Source organism: Podarcis filfolensis (assembly GCF_964270895.1).
Source record: "Podarcis filfolensis genome assembly, chromosome: 5".
Classification (NCBI taxonomy): Eukaryota; Metazoa; Chordata; class Lepidosauria; order Squamata; family Lacertidae; genus Podarcis; species Podarcis filfolensis.
Window position 1 is genome coordinate 20,376,984 of NC_139608.1, and position 23,835 is coordinate 20,400,818.

General features: G+C 39.1%; 2 protein-coding genes across 4 annotated transcripts in view; one reads left to right on the forward strand and one right to left on the reverse strand.

The window, feature by feature from the left end:
• LOC310762436 (uncharacterized protein) overlaps positions 1-23,835 on the forward strand; it is a 232,719-nt gene that overhangs the window by 207,424 nt on the left and 1,460 nt on the right. The window lies entirely within an intron of this gene.
• Positions 1-23,835, reverse strand: part of RSRC1 (arginine and serine rich coiled-coil 1) — a 161,876-nt gene that overhangs the window by 58,052 nt on the left and 79,989 nt on the right. For all 3 annotated transcript variants that reach the window (XM_083613521.1, XM_083613519.1, XM_083613520.1), the window contains exon 6: positions 17,249-17,300. In XM_083613521.1, the coding sequence (XP_083469647.1) occupies positions 17,249-17,300 (52 nt within the window). The remainder of the gene's footprint in view (positions 1-17,248; positions 17,301-23,835) is intronic.

The window sequence follows — 23,835 nt, forward strand, 5'->3', positions numbered from 1 at the left end:
GATGAGGGTTTGCCTGGCCTTCTCAGCCATTTTATATTACCAATCATAGCCCACAATCCTAACATGAGTATATGATTCTCAGCATACCTACACCTGATTCGCACTAAGCCACCACAATTGTCAAGCCACCCAAAGAAATGGGCCGCACACCAGCAAATGAAATTCAAACAACTAGAAGAAATTCAGAATCAAAAGAACGTTGCATGTTCATAAATAAAAGAAAGTAAACTCTGCCTGCTGGTCACTGGGGGTGGCTTTCTAAACTATATTTATACAAGTTATAGAAAGCCAAATCTGGAAATCCACCACTGGAATCTATGCACACCTAGACCCAGATGTGGATCATAACTGCTTTTCCAAAGGAGCTCAGTTGTTTGGGGTAAAACCCCAATGCACACAATCATATTTCCAAAGAAGTTTACAGTAATACTGATTTTAATGATTTTTTAAAAAAGTTTCTTAGCTTAGTCCTTCAAATTGTAATGGTTTATCCCCTTGATCTCCAACATGACCCATGTTTTAATAGCATGTTTTCACTTATGGGGTGGAGCTAGATGGCTTGGATCAAAACTGAATATAATCTCAGAAGAATAGCAGTTGACACAGGTAGATCAAATTTCTAGATAAGCTTTGTTTATCTCTCAGAAGGCTCTGCTGAAGAGTGATAAACAGATACCACAAACGGATTTTTACTTCTATTTTTTGGATCCCCACCTTTAGCACAAGTTGTTGTCGTATTTCCCCTGCTTTTTAAGTTACAAGAAATACTTTGAGATAAATTAATATGATACAATTAAGGAGATGAACACAACACTTGGTACTCCCCATATTCTTTTAAGAAAAAGGAACAGCAATTCTAGTCTATTAAGGAATGACAAAGATGTGGTTTTAAATGAGCGCTATCATTCAGATCACTTTTTTAAACTGTTTATTGTTCCATTGAAAAAGGAAGAGAAACATTAAGCTCATTGCTTCAACTACTACATGTTTCACCACTCGATTAAAGAAAGTAATTCAATCAGTTTGCATTTTCTCGGGAAAATCTCATTCAGATAAATTTTACTGCCGTCTTTCTAAATAGTAAATAATTATTATTGTCTCAAAATGAATTTTTGCTTGCCAAGGGCAAACCATTGCTGTTATTGTAGAGCTCTGTCAGAGAAAACAAGAAGTTAAAAAGGTTATAAAGATACCATTAACATCATGGGTCTGCTTTGTCAGGACTCAAAAGTGCTTAGTAATTGAGGCTTTTATTCAGAGTGTATTAGGACCCATATAAATGGCACAGTTAATATGATGCTTTAGGCTTTATTTTGTTGCAACCTGGCATAATCACCTACAACAGCTGAATACTGTAAATTTATCTGCTGGAGAGCACAGCTCATTCTATCATCTGTTTCTAGCTGGAGTCTTTGAAGAAAATGTTAATAGCATACGGCTTAAAGGCACATTTTAGATTCAGCCAATACAAAAAATAGCAAAGTTTAAAATAACTAATTTGTCTAAGCAGCATGCATCTCCTCTGGAATTATGAGGGCAAAAGAGGGACAAATGCATTTGCCTTAATGGCAGAAGCTCATATTTTGTCAATGTTTGAAATACGGTGGTTAAAAATAAAAACACACAGTGAAGTGTGACCTCAGCAGACAAGTTCAGCAATAATGATCCACAGCAACCAACACATTACTGATCAACCCAAATATATTCATGGGCATCTTTCTGCTTATATACATACACCGTTGCTATAGCATGTACACTACATTGGTATCTGAGTGCATTGCATAAAAAGGCCAATATAAATGTAATAAATCACTCAATAACCAAAAGGTATAAAAATGGCCATAGAATGAGAAACACTGCAGCTACCCAGTTAAACTCTTGAACATATACAGTTGTACCTTGGATCCCGAACACCTTGATACTTGGACGTTTTGGCTCCCGAACTCCGCAAACCCGGAAGTGATTGTTCTGGTTTGTGGATGTTCTTTGGAACCCAAATGTCCGGCGTGGCTTCCACGGCCTCCAATTGGCTGCAGGAGCTGCACTTTGGTTTCTGAATGTTTTGGAAGTTGAATAAACTTCCGGAATGGATTCCGTTCGACTTCCAAGGTACGACTGCAATTTGAAACTAGGTGGAAGAGGATATTTGTACCAAAGCCTAGGCTCAGCTGGGGAGAGAGACACTGGATAATATTTAAGCAAATTTTATTCAGAGGAGACCACTGGAGTTAATAAACTTGACTTTATGTAACTGTATGGGGCAGGAATTTATGGCTTATTGTGTCTAGGTCTGGAAGCTTTGGGGAAAGGTTGAAATACACTAACAATATCAGCTTTGGGATTACTTTGGGATGTGAAGGTGTTAGCTAACTTATTGGCAAGCATTTTGATCACTTGCTCATTTTGATAGTTTTAAACTGTTTTGAGTTATTAATGTAATGTTGCAGTGATATTATAATTTTTATGCTTATTCTATCGTGTTATACTATCATGCACCCCACAAGCTTGGGCAAAGGGGCAACTTTCAACTTTGCAATATGTTTTCACAACCAAAATAAACAATTTTAGGAACAGTGCTTGTTTCACCTAGTCTCAAAATTATCCACGTAGATAATAGATTATAGTGAATAATATTTGCTTGTCATTTAGGAGTTGTATTTGCAGTTTCAGTGGTCTCCATAATAATGTGCACACTCAGGCTCTTTCTTTACATGCAATATATAGAGCAGGTTTCACAATGAATTTAAGCATCTAAAAAGTATAGTAAAAATCTGGATTTTTTTTTTTAATGTGCAGTTTTATTTTGGCAACATCAACATCAAAAGGATTCTACCAAAGCAACTTTTAATTGCAGGGTTGTGGGTTAGAGCCCCATGTTGGACAAAGATTTGCATTACAGGAGGTTAGACTAGATGATCCTTGTGGTCCCTTCAACTCTATGATTCTATGTACAATCTCACTCTCGGGCATCTATCGTATGTGTGTGTGATATATACTTAAATGCAAGGAAACCCACCAGCTAAGATAAAATTACACAGCTGAGAGGATGGAACTTTCAAGAACTGATATTTGAATTTCTCTGCTTTTCTCTTCCCTCCCTGTCCCTTTCATCTTTCATATCATGTCTCATTTGAAACTAAGTCAGGGGGCAAGGAGTGCCATATGTTTTAACCTTTGTACCTGTGATACGGGTTTATCAAGAAATTTTGCACTGGAAAAAATTCCACCGCAAATTAAGCTAATTTGCATCAGCAAATGTTCAGTTTGCACTGGAAAATTTTCAGATGTCCAAGACAGTAATCTAATTTCGTATGCTTATTTTCCTTGTACATAGTGAGCACAGCTAAGAACTTGGATGCTTCCAAGTTTATCTACTATTCTATTTGCAAATGGTATCCCACACAGTGTTACTAATAAATTTATGAAATAGAAAATATTACTCCAAAAATAAAACACAGGAAACATTTATTGGGAGGAATTCTACCCTACATCACTACATTTTACAGTGCTTACAAATGTTATGTGCTCTTTTTAAGTGATAAAAACAACAACAAAAGCATCTCTTATATCTCATGAACCTGTTTTACAGATTGCTGATAATCCAAAGAGACAAGAGAAGATCTGTTTGTGTGGCTTTCCTGGGGGCGGAGGAGAGACAGGAGACCAACAAACTGCATCTTAAGTGCTCTAGGATAACTTTTGCCACATAAAACAGATTGCTTTTAGACACAGGTTGTGTATGGATAAATAGAATGATATTTGGAACGCATTTATAAAAAATACAGTGACTTATTAATAATTTTATACGTGCTAGAATAACTGTACTACTTATATACCTGTGTGTCATGTTGTATTTTTTTCTTTTCTTTTTCTAATTTCTTTCACTTTATATCTCACTGAAAATATTAAATAAACTAGAAATAATAATAATAATAATAATAATAATAATAATAATAATGATGATGATGATGATGTGTTCTTTAAATCCCTTCCTCAACCAAGAGAGATTTGTTACAAACACTCTACAGTTCTGATGGTGGGAGAGTGAGGACATAGGAGGATTTTGTGAGGCCACAGTACAGATTGCAGGCATGGGGGAAACCTAGAAGTATTAGCACTGCCCAGAAAGCAGGGATTCTTTGAAGAGACTGGCTATCTGGATCATTTCAACCTGGATTTAGGCCCCCTTACAGAACCGAATCAGCCTTAGTTGTCCTGATCTTACTTCTTCTCAGAAGCTTTTCTTACCACTGAACATAGCATTCTATTGCAATACCCCTGTGGGGGGGTACTCAGGGACACTGTTTTACAGTTGTTCTGATCCTACTATAAGGTTGGGTTCAGACAACAGCATTGGGAAAGTGTCTCTCTGCCCCCTGACACTTGTGTTATAGGCTGCCACAAGGCACGATACAACTACAGGTGCTATTTAACTTTTATATGAAGCTGCTGAGTGTGTGAATATTAGGTGTGACTATTAGGGTGTTCCTGGTATGCTGATGATGCCCAGCCCCATTTCTCCTTAACTTCTGGAACTGATGCCTGGCAAGATGGAAATACTACGGATGAGCAATTCTCATGTCTGGGAAATAGGTCAGTTGCCTGTTCTGAACAAGGTTGCACTCCCTCTGAAGTTGCAGGTACACAGCTGCAGGTACACAGCTTAGATCACTCCTGGATCTAACTTTCTCATTTGAGGCTCAGATTTCCTCAGTGGCCAGCTTTGAATGGTGCATCAGCTGTTCCTGGATCAAGAGAGCTTGGTCAAGCACTGGTAATCTTGTGGATAGATGACTGTAATGTGCTGTGTGTGGGGCTACCCTTGAGGCTAGTTCAGAAGCTGCAGCTGGTGCAGAATTCTGCAGCCTGATTGTTATCAGATGTTGGATGCCACCAACATGTAACACCTGTGTTGATGGAGCTGCCCTGGCTGCCAGTACACTACTGAGTCATCTTCAAGGTCTTACTATTAGTGTATAAAGCTCTAAACAACATGGGGCCAGTGAACTTAAAACATTGCCTTATTTCTTCTACCCAGATGGGGCGGCGGGTAGGTCCTTTGCTTTGGTCACAGTTGAACACTACCCATGGCTAAAGATGCGGACACACAAGGCTATGGTATTGAGCAGTTTGTTTTCATTAACGAAGCAAACAGCAAATACATTTTCTGAAGAATGAAACGAAGCACCATGAGTAACTGTCACCATTAGACTGACCTCTGGAAAAGCCTCAAGAATGGGAATTTGTAATTATCAAGTGTCTTACTTTGCAACCCTAGCACTTTTTAAACATCATTTTTGAATGACTAATTATAACAGACCAAAACTACATATTCAACTAAACACACATATTAAGGAAAGAACCTATAACATACTTGGAAAGAGAGAAAAGGCATTAAAATATTTACAGGCTTGAGATAGTGGCTTTTTATGCAAAAGCTGCAGTGAGTAATATGAGTGTTTTGAGAAAATATGCCTTTGCAAATGTACAATGTAATATCTAAAGATTTATTCAGCCAACACCTCATAATCAACTCTAAATCTGAAGGGACATAAATGCATTTCATCAGAGATGAAAATCTTCAGTGACTGCTAAAATGAGAATCAAAAATTATTACAATCTAGTAATTTGGCTTGCAGCATGCATTAATCAGAAATCATAATAAATCCACATGCTTCTTAGACAGCACATTAGTCAAACAGTTTTGTATGATAACGACATTGACTAATGGGCTCCAACTTAGAAGGGTCAATCATAAACTCATCAAATGCTTCATTTAATTTCTTAATTTGGACAAACACAATTTGTTTATGGGAAAGATATCAGGTGTTCATGAATGAATAATGGCTAGGAAACCAAACTCCATTAATCAGCTCTTGATTACAAATGACTCCAAGATTGTTTATTCTAATTTCATTCATTTGGGTCAACAAAGAAAATATGAGCAAATGAAACTATTTGGTAAAAAATGGCACTCTTATTTCTCTGTATTTAATGAGGTAGTGATAAATACTGTTTCAATAACACAATGATTTTATTACCTGCGTTAAAAGCATTCTTGTTCAACAGAGAAATTAGTTCAGATGATTTATAATGAAAGTACAGAGACATAAAAACAAAGCTATCCTTTACAAGTAAATAGGTGTACAACTGCATAAGATTGTTCTGTTCTCAACAAGACCGACTTTCTACAGTAAATTGACTGAGGCAAAACCCAAATGTGTCGAAGCCTTGCAAAGAGACAGGGCAAGCAGAGATAATCTAGGACGGATGAGCAGAATTTCAATTACTATCAACTGCAGACCAGATTATCGTAGACCATCAACCATACCTGGCTTAAGAGCAAGAAGAAATCCTCATCTGTCACAGCTTCCATGCCTGCTATGTTACCCGATCCTCCCTTGCATGCATTTCTAAATTCATGAGAATTTGTGGCAGCAGGAGGACTTTATTTGGGGGGCCATGAGCAAATTTGAAATAAGTGAGTGGCAACAGCAGCCAGTCCAGCCAAATTTGACGTGACAGTGAGCAGCAGAACTGGCTTGCTGGGAATGTCTCAAAATCTGGCACGCCTCTAATTGGGGCAATGTGCTTGTAACAACAGTGGTAGGACGGGCTTCTCACCCAGCATTTCCCTGGGTCAATTTGGTTCATTCCACCCGGGACAAGAGAAATAGCCACATACTAAGTGACAGCAGGGAGGCATAACAACAGCAGCCCCAGAAGCACAGAACATAGAAAGTTGTGTTGCATGGAGTCAGACCACTGTGCTCATCTAGCTTAGTACTGTCTACATTGACTGGCAGTGGTTCTCAAGGTTTCAGGCAGGGTACACTCCCAGCCCCACCTGGAGATATGGGGGATTGATGCTCTGCCACTAACCTGCTCTCCCATTGCACTAGGGACCAGCTTCATCTTGTGTGAGGATAGCCTGTTTTCCCCCTAAGTTTCCTGCTGTGCTTCTAAGTGAGAAAGTTGTATACAAGTGAACTGAGTTCTCTCCACCCTGTATCATGTACCTGTGTGAATGCCTCTGTGTCTTTGCAGATCTGGCTGTCTCGGGGATCCTGCAGGCCTCTTCCTTGAACATTCAGGTTCAGTGAGGGGAAATGCTTGTGGAATGTTCTCCCAAGGAGGTTCGGCTGGCACCTTTAGGCGCCAGGCAAAGAGGTTCCTCTTTAACTAGGCCTTTGCATATGGACATCCAATACCCTTTTAAATGTGCTGTGCAAGTGGAGATTATTGGTTTGTTGTTCTGTTTTTAATTATGTATAGGTAGATGATAGATAGATAGATAGATAGATAGATAGCTTTTATGTTGTGAACAGCCCTCAGATCTAGAGATATAGGGTGGTATACAAATTTAATAAAACAACAACAACAGGTTTCCTGCCCTTTTCCTTATAGAGATACAAGGAAAAACATGCAAGCAGTATTCTGCCCAATAATTCAGCATGTGGCAATTCTGCTCTGTTTCCATAATTCTAGCCAGTGAGTTACAGCAGAACTATGACTGCTGAAGGGCACTTTCAGGTTTAATTGCATTAAACATTGCAAAGTTTTATTTTAAAAATCAGTAAGTTTTTAGAAAATATCATTTTGAATAGATCAGTGATCTAAAACGTTTCCCTAAAAATATTCTTATTCTCTGAGACAGAAGCAATAATCACCATTCCATAGTTTAAGATGCAGATTTTGACAGATTTCACATTCAAAGAGCAAATAGTGTCCCTATACATTCATAAATTTTATGCATGACCATGAGAAAGAGACCGTGTACTGATAGATTGTGTATCTTAAAAAAAATAAGCAATGATGTGGACATATACACTATAAAACTGTGACCAAAATGTCTCCACTATTGCTTCTTTTGAATAACAAAACTGAAGGATGAGAAGCATCCAGGGATTTACAGGGGAGTTACATCGCTGCAAGTTTTAGGGTTTTAGAGAAAGAACAGTTGTTTTTTTTATAATATATGGTATTTTTTGCAGATAATAAGAGTTCTCCGAACAGGTAATGCAGCTTGGAGACAGAAAATGCTCAAAGCTTTAACAGAAGACTTCTCACTTCTCCTCCTGTTGAGGATCAGTCCCGTTTCATGGAAAAACACAGAGAACAGGAACAATAGAAGTGTGATGTTTCTTTGAGTTTCCAGTGCTGACTACTTGCCATGTATCTTCTGGCCTTGGCAATGGGCTCCCTAGCTCCTAATGCTTGATGACTGAGGGAAGGGAGTCCTGCAAAGGAACGCCCTTCCACAAGTATTGGTCTAGTTGCCATCGTCTGAAATAATATTTCATGAATTTGGAGTGCAGAATTCAGCAGTGATGGTTGTGAGCTCTATCTCTCTGGAAATGGAGAAGGAGCCCTGGAGTGGGTGGGAGTGGTGACATGTACAGGGCAAGATGCCTATGGCTATCATGTCCAGGAGTTGGGACAGCTGCATGATGTCCACTGAGTGGGCATGCAAAAGAGGACTGATCATGGATACCCTCCTGGGAGAGAGAGATGCAACCCTGCTCTGTGTCCATCAATACTCCCAAGTGCTGAAGTTGGTGTGAGGGAGATGGCTCTTTGAGGAGTTGAAAAGAAAAAAAGGTCATTTAGATGGGCTAGCATCACGTGGAAGTGCCTGTGAGAGAGACTTGTAGAGCAGAGCAAGAGGTTGTCCAGGTAAGGGTATGCATGTACACCCTGAGGCTAAAGATTCTGCACTGCTGTGCCCATTGCCTTTGTAAATACACAGTACTAGTAATGGAAGTCATTGTAGGAGAAGCATAGCAGCAGTCAATGTCTTGTGAATAACAGGCTATGCAAATAGGGCTCCTTTAGGTCTCTTCAGGCTAGAATGACTTTTGGGTGGAGAGCCTCTCTGATGGAGGATAGCACCTCGATCCTAAGCTTCCAGTGGGGTCAAAAACTGGTTTAGAAATTTGAGGTCAAGCGGTTTGAATCCACGTGACAGGGTGAGCTCCCGTTGCTTGGTCCCTGCTCCTGCCAACCTAGCAGTTCAAAAGCACGTCAAAGTGCAAGTAGATAAATAGGTACCACTCCAGTGGGAAGGTAAACGGTGTTTCCGTGTGCTGCTCTGGTTCGCCAGAAGTCATGCTGGCCACATGACCCGGAAGCTGTACGCCGACTCCCTCGGCCAATAAAGCGAGATGAGCACCGCAACCCCAGAGTCGGTCATGACTGGACATAATGGTCCCCTTTACCTTTTACTGAATGCCAAGATCCATCCTTTTTTGCTACCATGAAGAAAACTGAATAAGCACCAGAGTAGGTATCTTCTGAGGAAACTACCTTTGAGGAAACCTGGCGAGTATCCCTCCTGCTGGTGACAAGTGGAAGGAGTCCAAACAGCTGCTGGAGACCCTGGTGAGTGGATGGAGGTGCATTGGGAGTGATGGGTCTGCTGGGATCATTCTTGGAATCTGGGACAGTTCCATGAAGGCTCGTGAAAGTACTGGAAGAGACCAGAGGAATGTCTGGGGAAGCATATTTTTTTCCTTTTCTTTGTGAGTGAATGAACTTTTTGTTGCTGGTGATTTTGACCAGCACTTCCTTGAAGTCTGCCTCCCACAAATTTGGGTACTTCACATTTAGATGATTCAGATGCTTTATCAGCAAGCACAGTCTTCTTGAGTTGTATTACTTCAGTGAGAGGAGGCTTGGATGTAGTCTGCTGAATATATGAACATTGCTGAGGCAGAAAACAGCAGCGGGGGGGGGGGGGCGAAGCCTGGAGCAACTCAGAAGCCTTGTGGGCATCTTGGTCCTTAGAGGGTTGAAATGGAGGGGGGCACCTGAGCCATGACAGCAACTTCCATGTATGAGGATAGGGTTTCCTGCAGAACTGGCTGAACTGAAGAGCACAGTGGTACTCCAAAGTGCTCTCTGCCACTTGCCATGGACACAAACAATAGAATGAGAGTAGTGATCCCTTCTTCAAAATTGCCATGGCCGCCGTTTTCAGCCGCTGATAAAGGCAGGAGAATCTCAAGCAGCTGGACACTGACCATGGCTGTCATTCAGTGCTGCCCTCCATGGGCTTTTTGATTGCCCAAAGGCACTTTGGAGCACAAGGCAGGAGGAATTTTCCCCATGGAGAAACATGGTTCGAGAGAGTCCTATCCTCTTGGAGTGGGGCAGGGAAATGAAGGCGATGGGCAGCTAAGGTGAATGGGGCTCTCATTTTTTAAAGAGCCAGACACTGAGGTCCACCTCCAAGGGCCTTCTAGCAGTTCCCTCACTGCGAGAAGTGAGGTTACAGGAAACCAGGCAGAGGGCCTTCTCGGTAGTGGTGCCTGCCCTGTGGAACACCTTCCCATCAAATGTCAAAGAAATAAACAACCATCTGATGTTTAGAAGATATCTGAAGGCAGCCCTGTTTAGGGATGCTTTTAATGTTTGATGTTTTGTCGTGTTTTTAATATTGGGAGCCGCCCAGAGTGGCTGGGGAAACCCAGCCAGATGGGCGGGGTATAAATAAATTATTATTACAGTTGTACCCCTGGTTACGTACTTAATTCGTTCCAGAGGTCCATTCTTAACCTGAAACCATTCTTAACCTGAGGTACCACTTTAGCTAATGGGGCCTCCTGCTGCCGCCATGCTGCCGGTGCATGATTTCTGTTCTCATCCTGAGGTAAAGTTCTTAACCTGAGGTACTCCTTCCAAGTTAGCGAAGTCTGTAACCTGAAGTGTTTGTAACCCGAGGTGTTTGTAACCTGAGGTACCACTGTGGTGTTGTTGTTGTTGTTGTTGTTGTTGTTGTTGTTGTTGTTGTTGTTGTTGTTATTGGGCAAGAAACAGATGGAGAATGATACAAGGCAGCTGTGGGGAGAAGAAAAAAGTAAAGAAAGGAGTGCTCAGTAAGGAGTGAGTATGAGCAAGAGGGGAGGAATAAAGTCTTCTGTTTAAGCTTTAGGTATTTCCTGTCTCCAAGCTGTACGGGAAGCTGCACTGCCTGTTTGAAGACCTCTGTCATCCACGAGAGAGATGCATTTGGCCTAATTTTATAATCCTATGCACTCCTAGCATATTCTTGCTTCTGAAGAATAATACTTAGGACTGAGCTGTATATACACAAAGTAGCCACTTGTACAGAGAAATGAAACAAGTAGTATTTAAATATAAAATATGAAGCAAATGAAAGACCTTTCCCCACAGAATAACAATTTTTTCTTTAAAAAATGATAAGGGATTCTTGTTGTTCTGAATCACCATCTCCATTGCTGTGCATTAGCTCAACAGTCAATATATATATATAATTAATTTTCTTGGCAAACTTTGCTAAATACAAATAGATATAAATAACTTAAGGTAACCACAAATTTGTATTTGACTTGAGATCAATGACAAGCATGCAAGATTCAGCTGCACATAATTAGCACACATTTGCATCAGAATAATTTATACCATATGTTACAACATTTGCAAAATCCTATAGTTATAATCTAAGCATGAGTTACTTTTATTTGGAGCTAGAAAAATTACAGCTAGAACAGCAATTCTGAAAAGTTTGGGACCAATTCTGAAATCAGTAAGGTCAGTTGGAAAAATTATTAAAAACACACACAATACCCCATTCTTTAATAACTAGGCCAACCCTGTATAATTGTTAATATCTGGAAAATAAAATGTTAGACTTTACCCACCACTATAAATATAGAATATTTGAGGTATATTTTCCTTCGAAATACTGCATTATAATTCTGTTAGTCATCTAGACCTAATACAAGTTAGGTTAAAGTATTAGGATTTCAGATAATTTCATAACTGATTTGTGTTGTGCTTTTTGATTATAGAGATGGGACTGAAAAATGGGCTTACCATGAACCAGTTCTGTGAGAGAACCACCATAATCTCAGATCTCATATATGCTCCTATTGTATTTCACATGCTGCCTGTAACCCATCTGTGCTACAGCAACCAAAGCATATTGTTAAGTTTTTCAATGGAAATTAATTTCAAATTCGATCAATTTTAATCTTTATATTTCAAAATATGGAGCTGTCAGGCCACTGGCCAGTTTAGCCCAGTATTGTCCAGTATGATGGGGAGTGGCTCCCAAGGCAGTCAGGCAGAGGTATGGCCCATAATTTCTTACATAATTTTTAAATATGGGATTGGACTTGGGACCTTATGCATGCACAGTAAATGACAGTTGGGTTAGCGAATGGACACTCTTGTGTTTAGAGTACAACACACAGGCCCTCTCTTCACCCTTCCCATCAAGAAAGGAACTTCACCAGCTCAAAATCCATGGGATCACTAACTAATTTTGCCAGAGGTTCACTTTGAGAGTGGAATGGGGTTCAGTAAGCAAAACTTCAAGCTCCTGTACCCACAATGGCTAGCTACCAAGTGTTGTTGCCAAATACCATTCCTCCATATTCCTCTTTTGCCTTTGCTTTGGTTAGACTGGAAAGGGAGTGGGAGAGAACCAGATTTGGCTCAATTTTCCAGTAGCTGATCCTTCTTTTAAATAGCTGGTACTTGAATCCTGGCACAATGGAGGCACTGTAGAGGAGTAGTTCCTGTGTCCAAGAAATTGGTCAACTGTACTTCCCCTGAAGTAGCGGTTTTGCAGTATGGGGTTGCTTCTGGATCCAGCTTTTTTACTCGAGGGCCAAGTGTTGCCCCAGTGCCCGGAAGCACCTTTTATTAGCTGCAACTGGCACAACAGCCACAAATGTTCCTGGGCTGAAAAAGCATTAGTTCGTGCACTTCAAGATTGGATTACTGCAGTGCTCTCCACGTGTGCTTCCTTGCATTTGATTCAGAAGCTGTGGTTGGCGCAGAATGCTGCGGTACAATTGCTAACAGAAGCAATTGTTATCATACAACAACTCTGCTCAGAGACCTGCAAAGGTTGCTAGTTTGCTACTGGGTCAAGTTTAAGGTGTTACTCTTAGTATATAAAGCCCCTAGCAGCTCAGGACTAGTTTACTTGTGAGATCGCCTTACCACCATATATGCCAATTCAACCGCTTCATTCTGTAGAACTGGCATGCCACAATAAACCTGCATTTGTAGGAAATCAATCTTTTAGTATGGCACTATGCACACTTTGGAACTCCCTGCCTATCGAAATCACACAGGCATCTCCATTGTACTCTTTTAGGCACCTTTTATTTAGGCAAGTTTATTCACACAAGTAGAATGTTAACATGTCTTTTAATCTGGTTTTCATCTTATCATTCATTTTAATTATTTTCAAATGTTTTAAATTGTTGGTTTTAACTGTGCTTTACAGATGCTATTGTTTTATTCTTTCTGTAAACTGCTTTGAGGTTTTATAACAATCAAGGGGTATTGTAAAATCAATCAATCACATCTTAATGCAAGCAAAACGCCACATTGCCACTCATTTTTCAGAACTGCCTGCCTCTGGGACAACTTTGAACTGTAGACTTGCAATTTTCCACCTATTTTATTCTATTAATAAAATTCAATTTTTGGGGAAAGTTTCCCCCTTGTATTTGTTGCTCCATCCCTTAAACTAGACATTTCCATTTTGTACAACGTACAGGAAAATTGTACTATTTCCCTATTTGTTACCACCTACCTTAAAAATGGCTTTGCATAACCATTGAACACTGGAAGAAAAAGGCCACCCAATTTAACTAAGCAATTTTCATTAAAGGAAAAATAAGCAAGAATCTATAAAGTAATGAGTGATCCTATTAGTTCCACCAGACTAAAATCATACAGTCTACGTATGTGGTCTTCTAAGCCACATCTGTCACGAACCATTTTGGAACCATGGATTGTAGACCACTTATTAGGAAAGACTGAACAAATACAGATTTGTCGTTCTTAAGAATTATTTCATGAAAGACTGAAGACAACCATACAAGAAATGCCCTAACACATTTGCAGCAGCTAACACTAATATATTTGTATTTTATCTGTCCAATTCATTTATAGGAACATTTTCTTTTTTTAAAAAAATGTGATGCAGAGTTAACTGGAACAAACTGGCTATATAATCACAGGATAATGAGTTAAACAGCCAAACAGGCAGATAAGCTGTCAAACAGCTCCATTAAATATAAAACATTCATTATTCCTCTGTCAGTTTTTACCACATATTGCTAATGTCATATTAACATCTCTATTCTGAAGTCTGCTTTAAACTATCAACAATTCTGTCTTTAAAATACAGTATTTTGCATGCTCTTTTAGAAACAGATTTGAAATGCAGATTCCACACACAGATCAGACAGGCATTTCAACTCAGGACCTTTGAAAGCTCACATCAATCAACTTTTGTAATTGTCTTTATAAGCAGCAGAAGAGAATCTTACCAATATGGCAGATTTTCACTATGTCTTTATATGGTAGTAGAAATTAACAGTTCACAAATGTTCACATCTATTTTATTTTTTTCAAAATCGCATTCTTAAATAAAACCACAATTATTCAAAATATGTTATTTTATAAACTATTAATAATTTCTTATCAGAATAGGAAATCCAATTTTTTTTGAATGCTGCCTCTCAAGTGTTTGAGAGACATGGGATACATTTAATATACCAACAAGCACGAATCCTTTTATGGTTCTCTGTCATTCAATAATGAATTCTGGAAAAGAAATCAGAGACACCCAAGTGGTTTGGCAACTGTAAGTGACAGAAGCTATGCTAAATCCTCTGTTTACACTGGGGATTAGCTGAGTAGATTGTGAGCAGCAAACTGAGCTGTCCATGGTCAAGGGAACCTGTTCCTTGTCAGCCTATAGGGCACAAGGACAAAACATGGTCCTGGTAGGAAGTGACCCATAAACATATTCCAACGAAGGATTTATACAAAGCCAGTCTGCCTCATAGAAACTCCATATGACCATTAACTGGACTCCAAGGCTTGCCAGGAGGCCTAATTACAGGTCTACAGAGCCCAATAACAAAAGCTGAAGAGCTTTAGCCTAGGGATGATCTGCTTTATACTGACTTGAGAGAGTCCATATAGAGTGACAAAAAGAAAGAGGTTTAGCTTTAAAATTCTCCCAAGAGAGACAGCATTGTAACTAAGCTTGGAAAGCGCACATGCAACATACTTCAGATAGGCTTAAACATACTACCCTCTCAAAATTAACATTCAGCTACTGCCTGCTTAACATCTGCTAAGTTGCTGTGATATTGTTAGACTATGCTAAAATGGCTTTCTTCTGTCTAACTATTGAGAGGGATAAGTAAATAAAGTCACTCAAATATAAATTTATAGTTGATAGCAATAATCCTTTCTGAGTGGCAGTTCTTACGAGCACAAAATTAGTTTCTTTAACAACTCATTAAAAGTGCTTATGTGACTTTAGTTATTACCCTTACTGTGTAAATATATCTACAGTCTGTCATTAACATAAAATCTCTTACCAATATCCAAGCAATATAAACTAGATTTGTGCTCTTATAAACACAGATTAGTAGTTTAGGCTTCTTCAAGGCATAACTTACGTAAGTTCCAGAGTGACTGAATAGTTATTAAATTTTATATAAAAATTACCTGAAAGCACCATGAACATGGTAAATAGACCAGGAACATGAAGTGTTTTCAAATACACAAGCTAAAACAAATAAACCCCAAAATACTATCCCCAAACTCTTTTATATGTGCCTTGAAAACCTTTGTCTGTACTTTAAAAATCAAACTGAAATACTCAGAAATTCAGACATTTTTGTTGAACACTCAGATATGCTAATGATGTTGCACACATTAACACATGAAATGGTTACTAAAATAGAAGAAACTTTGTGTGAACTATGAAATACCAGTTTTCCAAACTAAAGTATATGATTACATATTATTTCCTAGGCTAACAACTTGCTACTTGAACTCTAGAAAGGTTTAGAAACATGAAAGAAAACTTATGAAACATAAATGAAGATCTTAATATGTGTTATAACCATACAGCTAAATAGTCGTGTGTTTGTGTGTGGGTATAGAATTTTCACTCTTCACAGGACAAGAAAGCATAAAGAACAAAATGTTGATTTCCAATATTGTTCAACATAATCCCTAATTTTACAAAAGGAATCCAAGGGACCGTTTATGCACTTGTTCTTTTCAATGTTTAAATAAAAGTTAGGAAAGCGATTCCAAATTTCATGAATAACTTTAATGTATTTTCCAATCCCATAATTCATTTAAGAGTAATCTGGACCTAAGGTTTAAACTCCCATTTTAAGTTTTTTAGATTAAAAAGTGTCACAAGAACCTCAAATATGCCTTGAAATCTACAGGCTTCTGATCACAATGACAAAAAATTCATAGTATCTTTAATACATTCTCGAGGTGTTAAATTAAAAAATGAGGTGTGACAGCTCAGAGCAGTATAAACAAATTGTGCTTTTCAAGGTCTGCCCTGTCACATCTACTTTATAATTATATGCTTCAGAGACATATTAAAAGAATGGGAGAACAATGCATACGTTTCAAACTATGACGGAGAAGATGCTACACTGGAGAATGTGAGCATTTATTGGAAAATGGAAAAGAAAAGAAAGTTTTGCTTTTGAACAAAAGATTTCTGCAAAACAGTATCCCCTACAATAGTTACTGTATATTCCACCATTAGGTTCGAATACTAATAAGAAAACACAAAGGCAGAAAAGTAAAATATGTTCTTATATGAAGGAGTAGATAGTTTAAAAAACCTTGGTTTTATCTCTTAGGCTAAGGTATACACATTTTTTTTAGATCATTATCTCCATGATCAGCTGCTCTCTAATGTTTTGTTGTAAATAGGTATGGATACAAATAGAGAACTGTAGCACCTCTATTAAATATATTTAAATGTCAGTTCTGATAATCGACCACACAATCCGAAGTATGTCTATTCAGAAGAAAGTTCCCTTAAGTTCATTGAGGCTTACTCTCAGGTAAGTGTGAACAGGATTACAATCTCATTTAGTTACTGTACTGCCATAATACTTTATGTATTTATTTTTACGAATTATATCACACCCTTGGTCAAAAGACCTCAAGGCAGGAAACTTTTGAATTACATGAATGAGCCAAAATATAAAAACAAAACATGCAATTTTCAGTTAAAATAATACAATGCAGGTCAAAAGATTTCATAACTCAAAGGCCTGGATGAAGAATAAAAGCTCCACCTGGCACCAAGAGATGGATAGGATCAGAGTCAGTCAAATCTGAGGAGATAAGGTACTCCAAAACTGGGTGCGATTGCTGAGAGGCACTAAAACAACATTATTGCTTCCATCCATTTACTTACCAGCAGCTTCAAGAACCAACTGTAATCTAGCTTTCGCCTGTTCAGCAGCGGACTAGAAAAAGGGAGGAAAAAGGAATAACTATTATATTTTATTTATTAAACTTGAAACCTGTCATTTCTCCCAAAGGAGTCCAAGACAGCAAACACCAAAATGATAAAACAGATGATACTAGTAAAATTAAAATATAAACATATTTAAACCATATAAAAACTTGTTATGCAGTCACATACTCTCAGAGCTGATAATTTCAAGGTTGGCAGGAACAGTATCTTCCAGCTGCCAAATGCCTGGGTAAACACAAAGTTAGTAATAAGGGGCACAGGTGCATTTCACCAGGGAGGACATTCCACAAACAGGGAACCGCCACTGAAAAGTCCCTGTCACAGGTCAATGCCAACTGGGCAGCAGCCAGTGGCACCACTAGCAAGAGGGTCTCCTATGCAAAGTGCAGGGTCCAAGATCAGAGTTAGAAACTGAGATATATAAGCTAGGCATCAAATACCACCTTAAGCCTAGGTTACGGTAAACACAACAGAATGTCTATTCACCAGGGCGTTGGACTAGATAACCCTTGGGGACTCTACAATTCTACAATTCATGAGCAAAACTACATTGCTTGGCTGTAGCTTGCTCTTACAACAACAACAACAATTAATAATAATAATACTTTTATTATACGCCGCCCATCTGACTGGGTTGCCTCAGCCACTCTGGGCAGCTCCCAACAAAATATGAAAAACACAATAAAACTTCAACCATTGAAAACTTCCCTGAACAATTCACTTGCCCCAGTATGCAAGAAGGAGAAACACACACATTGGAAATGGAAATGGAAATGGAATTAACTATGAACTAAGGCAAAGGTTTTTAAACTGTAGTCTGTGAGTTTCATTGGGTGACCTGGGGAAAGGCTGCAGCACAGACAAAGATACCTGCACTCAGCCCTGCACTTACTTCACTTAATGTGACGATGGAGGACTAAGATACCCAGCAATGGGTCCATACGCCTTTTGCTGTGCACAAGTCAGCTGACTCAATGGAGATGTCAATCGCCAACCTTGTGCCCAGAAATTTCCACATAGTCACAACTGGACCTGCATCAGTAGCTAAACATGCCTGGCACCCAGGAAATTTCAAACTGTGCCTACGATTGATATTGGTGAAGGTTTGCTTTTGGTACTCAGGTCCCAAGCCATTGGACAAGGGGAAGAGAAATTTCATTACAATCAAATGGTATATAAATCTTGTTAAATCACTCACTCAATTAATTGATAAAATATTGTCAACCTCTGCTCCTTGGGCTAGGGAGCAGCTGGACATACAAAAGTCAAAGCTCACACCCCACACACATCTTAATGCAAGCAGGCATAAATCCTTGCATGAACAGAATAAGTTACTCAGCCTTACATTGGATACAACCCTTATATTTAATAAATGTAAAAGCATGCAAATTTCATTTTTTATTAGCTAGCATTGAAAATTGTTCAAAACAATGCTTTAGTAAACAAAATAACAAAAATGATGTGACCTGTTTAAAGCTAAGCAAGCGACAACAATATATAAACATGTAAATGCAGCACTGCATCATCATTATCAATACTGACCAACAACCAGAAATAGAATTCAGCATTCATCTTATGTATTGAGCCACAGAAATTGCCTTTATACTGCTCAACTGCAAAATACCGAACAGTCTGTTCAGATAGTCTAAGGTTTAGACTCTAAAACACTGTCTCAAGTGTACAAAAGCCTGCTCATGTGAGCAGTAAGAACGATTATTTCATATTTCTCTGGACATGTAAACTAGTTTGCCTAATGGTGCCAATTAGAGCATCTTAACTGGCTCTATGTCAACAACATAAATTGTCTCCAGCTACACAGAATTGTGTCTATTGTAAAGAATCCTCAAGCTGACCTCATGCCATTTTGATAGTACGCAATGCACCAATCATGAACTTAACCATCACTACATTTGCCTGCCTACTTTTTTATGACTCCCAACAAATTTTGCATTTACATTACTAGTATTTTGAACAGTTTGCCTTCTACTAACACAGCCTTATAAATCCAGATGTGAATATTACAAAATGGACCCAGTAACCCCAAATGGACCCTATAAAATCAACTAGAAAAAAATTATTAGCTTGTAATATTACAACTGATTTATATAAAGCTTTATAATAAATACGTAATTTTAAAAGGATAGCAGTAATTGTTTGTCTTACTGTTGGTCGTGCTAGAATAAATTGGGAGCAATCATTCTCTTCAGCTTTATTCCGTTTACAATAATTGTGCCAGTGTGGTTCAGTATATATAATAACAACAGCAGGATAAGGGGGAAATGAAATAGTGTTTTGTTTTGCTTTTGTCCCCAAAGAAAATTCTACAATAGGTCACATCTGAAAACAGACATATTGATTCTATGATTCATTAGGCATAAATATGTTAGTTAATGGATTCGGCCTTATAGTACTTGCTGTATTTCGTATATATAACATAGTTGATATATAACACTTGCTCTATATACAAAAAGATATATAAATATTATTCTTTTTGTAAAAATTCCAGAACTTGATGGTTTTCAACAGCCCCAGTGAAAAAACAAACATATGAAAGAACTCAATTTAGGTAATAAGGGCTCTTTTTGGGGGGGGGGATCTCAGTAGATAATAAGATGCAATCTGGGGAAGCTAAATAATACTATTTAAGTCCCAATAAAGCCAATATACTTTTAATATCAATGCTAGAACACCCTAGGTACCCATAATCCCCACACAAGTTTTTGTGTATTGTTATATAAACATATATTTGTTTTTAATCTATAGCTTAGTTTGCATGTCATATTAAGGCAAGTACAGTGGTACCTCTGGTTATGAACTTAATTCGTTCCGGAGGTCCATTCTTAACCTGAAACCGTTCTTAACCTGAGGTACCACTTTAGCTAATGGGGCTTCCCGCTGCCACCGTGCAATTTCTGTTCTCATCCTGGCGGCAAAGTTCTTAACCCGGGGTACTACTTTTGAGTTAGCAGAGTCTGTAACCCGAAGTGTTTGTAACCTGAGGTGTTTCTAACCCGAGGTACCACTGTAAAAGTGAACGTGTTGTGTGCTGGTGTACACTGCTGAAAAGTTCTTCCATTTCCCCTCTGCTACAGGCAGAGTCTGGCTTCTCATGACATCAAAACGCAAACCCAGAGTGGTAACCATCGTTTGCTCTTGGCTTCCTGCTTGTGATTTATTTGGAGAAAGGAAACCACAAGCCTGAGTTTGGAGTTTACAACAAGTGGCAGCACAGCAGAACCAGGGGAAGAGCGCTGTGGGAGCTTTTGAGCACTAGCACGCTGCTCATTTGCATTAAACCATTGCTTGTTTTCAACTATGGTTTAATGGAAAGTGTAAATCAGGCATATGTTGCAAGCCTGACTGGGGGCTATTATAGGCAAATGATGGGATATGAATCTTCTAAATAAGTAAAAATACCAACCCAATATGACAGGCTTATACGCACAAGGCCAACACACCCACGTATACTCAGTAGTAGCCCCACTAGAAATCTGTAGGAACGATGAGCAGTAAGTCCTACTGAAAATTAAGAGAGTCGCATACAGCATTTAAGAAAGCAATTCATGTACATGAATGAAGAAATGTACAGAGATCACTTTTAAATAATTTCCTAAAAGGATGCAATCTCTGTAGGGAACAAGTGGTATGTTGTAGAGATGAAAGTTCTTCCCTAATCTCTCTCTTCCTTGATGAGACATGTAATGGAAATTCCTACGATGGGATATGTCTAAGCTATACAGGAAGTTCTCTCTTGAGATAAAAATCATATCACAAAATCATAGAATTGTAGAGTTGCGAAGGGACCTTGACGGTCATCTAGTCCAGCCCCCTGCAATGAAGGAATCTCAGCTAAAGCATCCATGACGGATGAGCATCCAACCTCTGCTTAAAAGCTTCCAAGGAAGGAGAGTCTACCACCTCTCATGGGAGACTGTTCCACTGTTGAACAGCTCTTACTATCAGAAAGTTCTTCCTGATGTTTAGTTGGAATCTCCTTGTAACTTGAATCCATTGGTTTGGGTCCTAGCCTCCAGGAGAAGGAGAAAACAAGCATGCTACATCTTCCATGTGACAGACCTTTAGATGTTTGAAGAAGGCTATCATATATACTCTAAGTCTCCTCTTTACCAGGCTAAACATACCCAATTCCCTCAATTGCTTCTCATCAAGCTTAGTATCCAGACCCTTTGGTTGCTCTTGAAAAGGTTGTGCTTACGTGTGTGTGTGTGTGTGTGTGTGTGTGTGTAAGAGACACTGCAGACTGGAGTCTCCTCACAAACAGGAATCACAGATCTATTTACAAGTAAGAACATCAGCCAACTGCCTAAACGATAGGACAGCTGTCAGCTTTGAGAAGTGGGATAAGTCAATTTCACTCCTAAAATACACACTCTCTCTCTTTGTGTGTGTGTGTTTGTAGGGGAAATGAATATTCCCATATGTAGATACATGCTTGCATGAAGGAGAGAGAGAGAGATTAGAAACTGAATGTATTGAGATAGGAGGCTGGGAAGGGTTTTAGCTTGCAGAGGTAGACAAGAGAGTGAAGCCCTTGTCAAAGTATCTACGCATCAAGTGACAATCCAGAGTACCTACAAACTAGCAGATTTACTCGTCAGGAAAGGGCTCATTACAAGCTGGGATGCTAACTCCCAACCCATGTGTACATATAAAAATATGCATTGAACAGCAAGGGAATGTACAGAAATTTTAACTATTAGTTTGCACCATCGTTGCTCTTCAAATACAAAAAGGAGAAATTGCACTTATTCAGTCTATTAATCCTCAGTAAGAAGGCAGTGCCTGCGCAAGCAGCACAGGAGAACAAAAGGCAAAACATGGAACATTATGTATCTCAAATCAGAAACACTGAACTAAGGGGCTAGGGATCACAGCCATTCATATATTACATATCACCTGGTTAAGTTCACACTGACATCAAGACAAAATTTAGCCTGCACATTTCTACTGAGTACATCTAGTACAGCAACTGATTGCAGCTGTGGAAATAGTAAGGACCAAATTAGTTTATTAGTGCCCTTCCATACTACATACATTTTCAGAGGTGCCTCCCATCTAGTAAGTGGCCGATATTCCGTTTCTGGTTTAGGACCACTGATGCTCATTTACGCCTTACTATTTATTTATGCTAGGGACGCGGGTGGCGCTGTGTGTAAAACCTCAGCGCCTAGGACTTGCCGATCGTGTGGTCGGTGGTTCGAATCCCCGCGGCGGGGTGCGCTCCCGTCGTTCGGTCCCAGCGCCTGCCAACCTAGCAGTTCAAAAGCACCCTTAAGTGCAAGTAGATAAATAGGGACCGCTTTATAGCGGGAAGGTAAACGGCGTTTCCGTGTGCTGCGCTGGTGCTGGCTCGCCAGAGCAGCTTCGTCACGCTGGCCACGTGACCTGGAAGTGTCTTCGGACAGCGCTGGCCCCCGGCCTCTTAAGCGAGATGGGTGCGCAACCCCAGAGTCGGACACGACTGGCCCGTACGGGCAGGGGTACCTTTATCTTTACCTATTTATTTATGCTATTATTATTAGTTCCTAGTTTATAGTGGAGATCCAATATTAATCAGAATGTTTGGTCAGCATAACTGCGTAAATATTTTAAGACAGGCAAGTTTATGAAGTAGGTGAAGAACAAATCTGCTTTGCATTAAAGTATGTCTAATTATTTATGTAACAATTAATATTGTGCAATTAGATTTAGGAGTATTAACTGTCAAGGAAAAGTAATTATGAAGAATAAGCCAAAGATTTCTGTGATTCATTAGGGTTTTTTCTTGTTAATTAACTAGAAATTAATTATACTGAATAGAAGCTTTAATAAGAAAAAGGAAGGTTGCCTTGTTTGGGAATATCATTTAAAACAACGGATGACACTTGAATACAGCAGGGCATGTCAGCGGGGCACAGCATAAATTCAATTTTTCTCAGCTGTAAGAATCTTAAGTACTGAGAAAACAGCAAACTCTAATGTGGAAGTATCCAATGGAAACCTTGTTATATTTTTGAGTGTACTAACTATTTTGGAATCCACAGATTGCGTGAGTAGGAAAACCATTTTCATGCTTGCAAGTTGTAATGAGCCCTGGTCCTTTGCAAGCAGGATTTTGGGATTCAAGAAACTCTGATTCAATCTGAGTGAACTTGGTATTAGCAGATGGATTGGAGTGATGACGATGATGGCTGTTCAGTTGCTTCTTCTATTGTTACCAGATCTGCTAGTGTGTCTGTATACAAAAGTGTGTTTGTGTGTATGAACAAGTATCTTAGCTATGTATTTACAAAGGAAGCTAGTTTTGGAGAATTAGCAATACTACTCTTGGGATCCTTCCCAGAGACAACAGCATGCACACAAACAGACTGCATTGGCTTTGAATACCTTCCTTACTCTGGGGGATTTAGACTCCTTCTTGCCACGACCCTCTCTTTGTTCCCTAGCATGTGAACTGTGCTTGCTATTTTTCTTAGAGACTAGTTAGGATACTGCTACTGGGAGGCACTTGCCAGTGTCTTTCC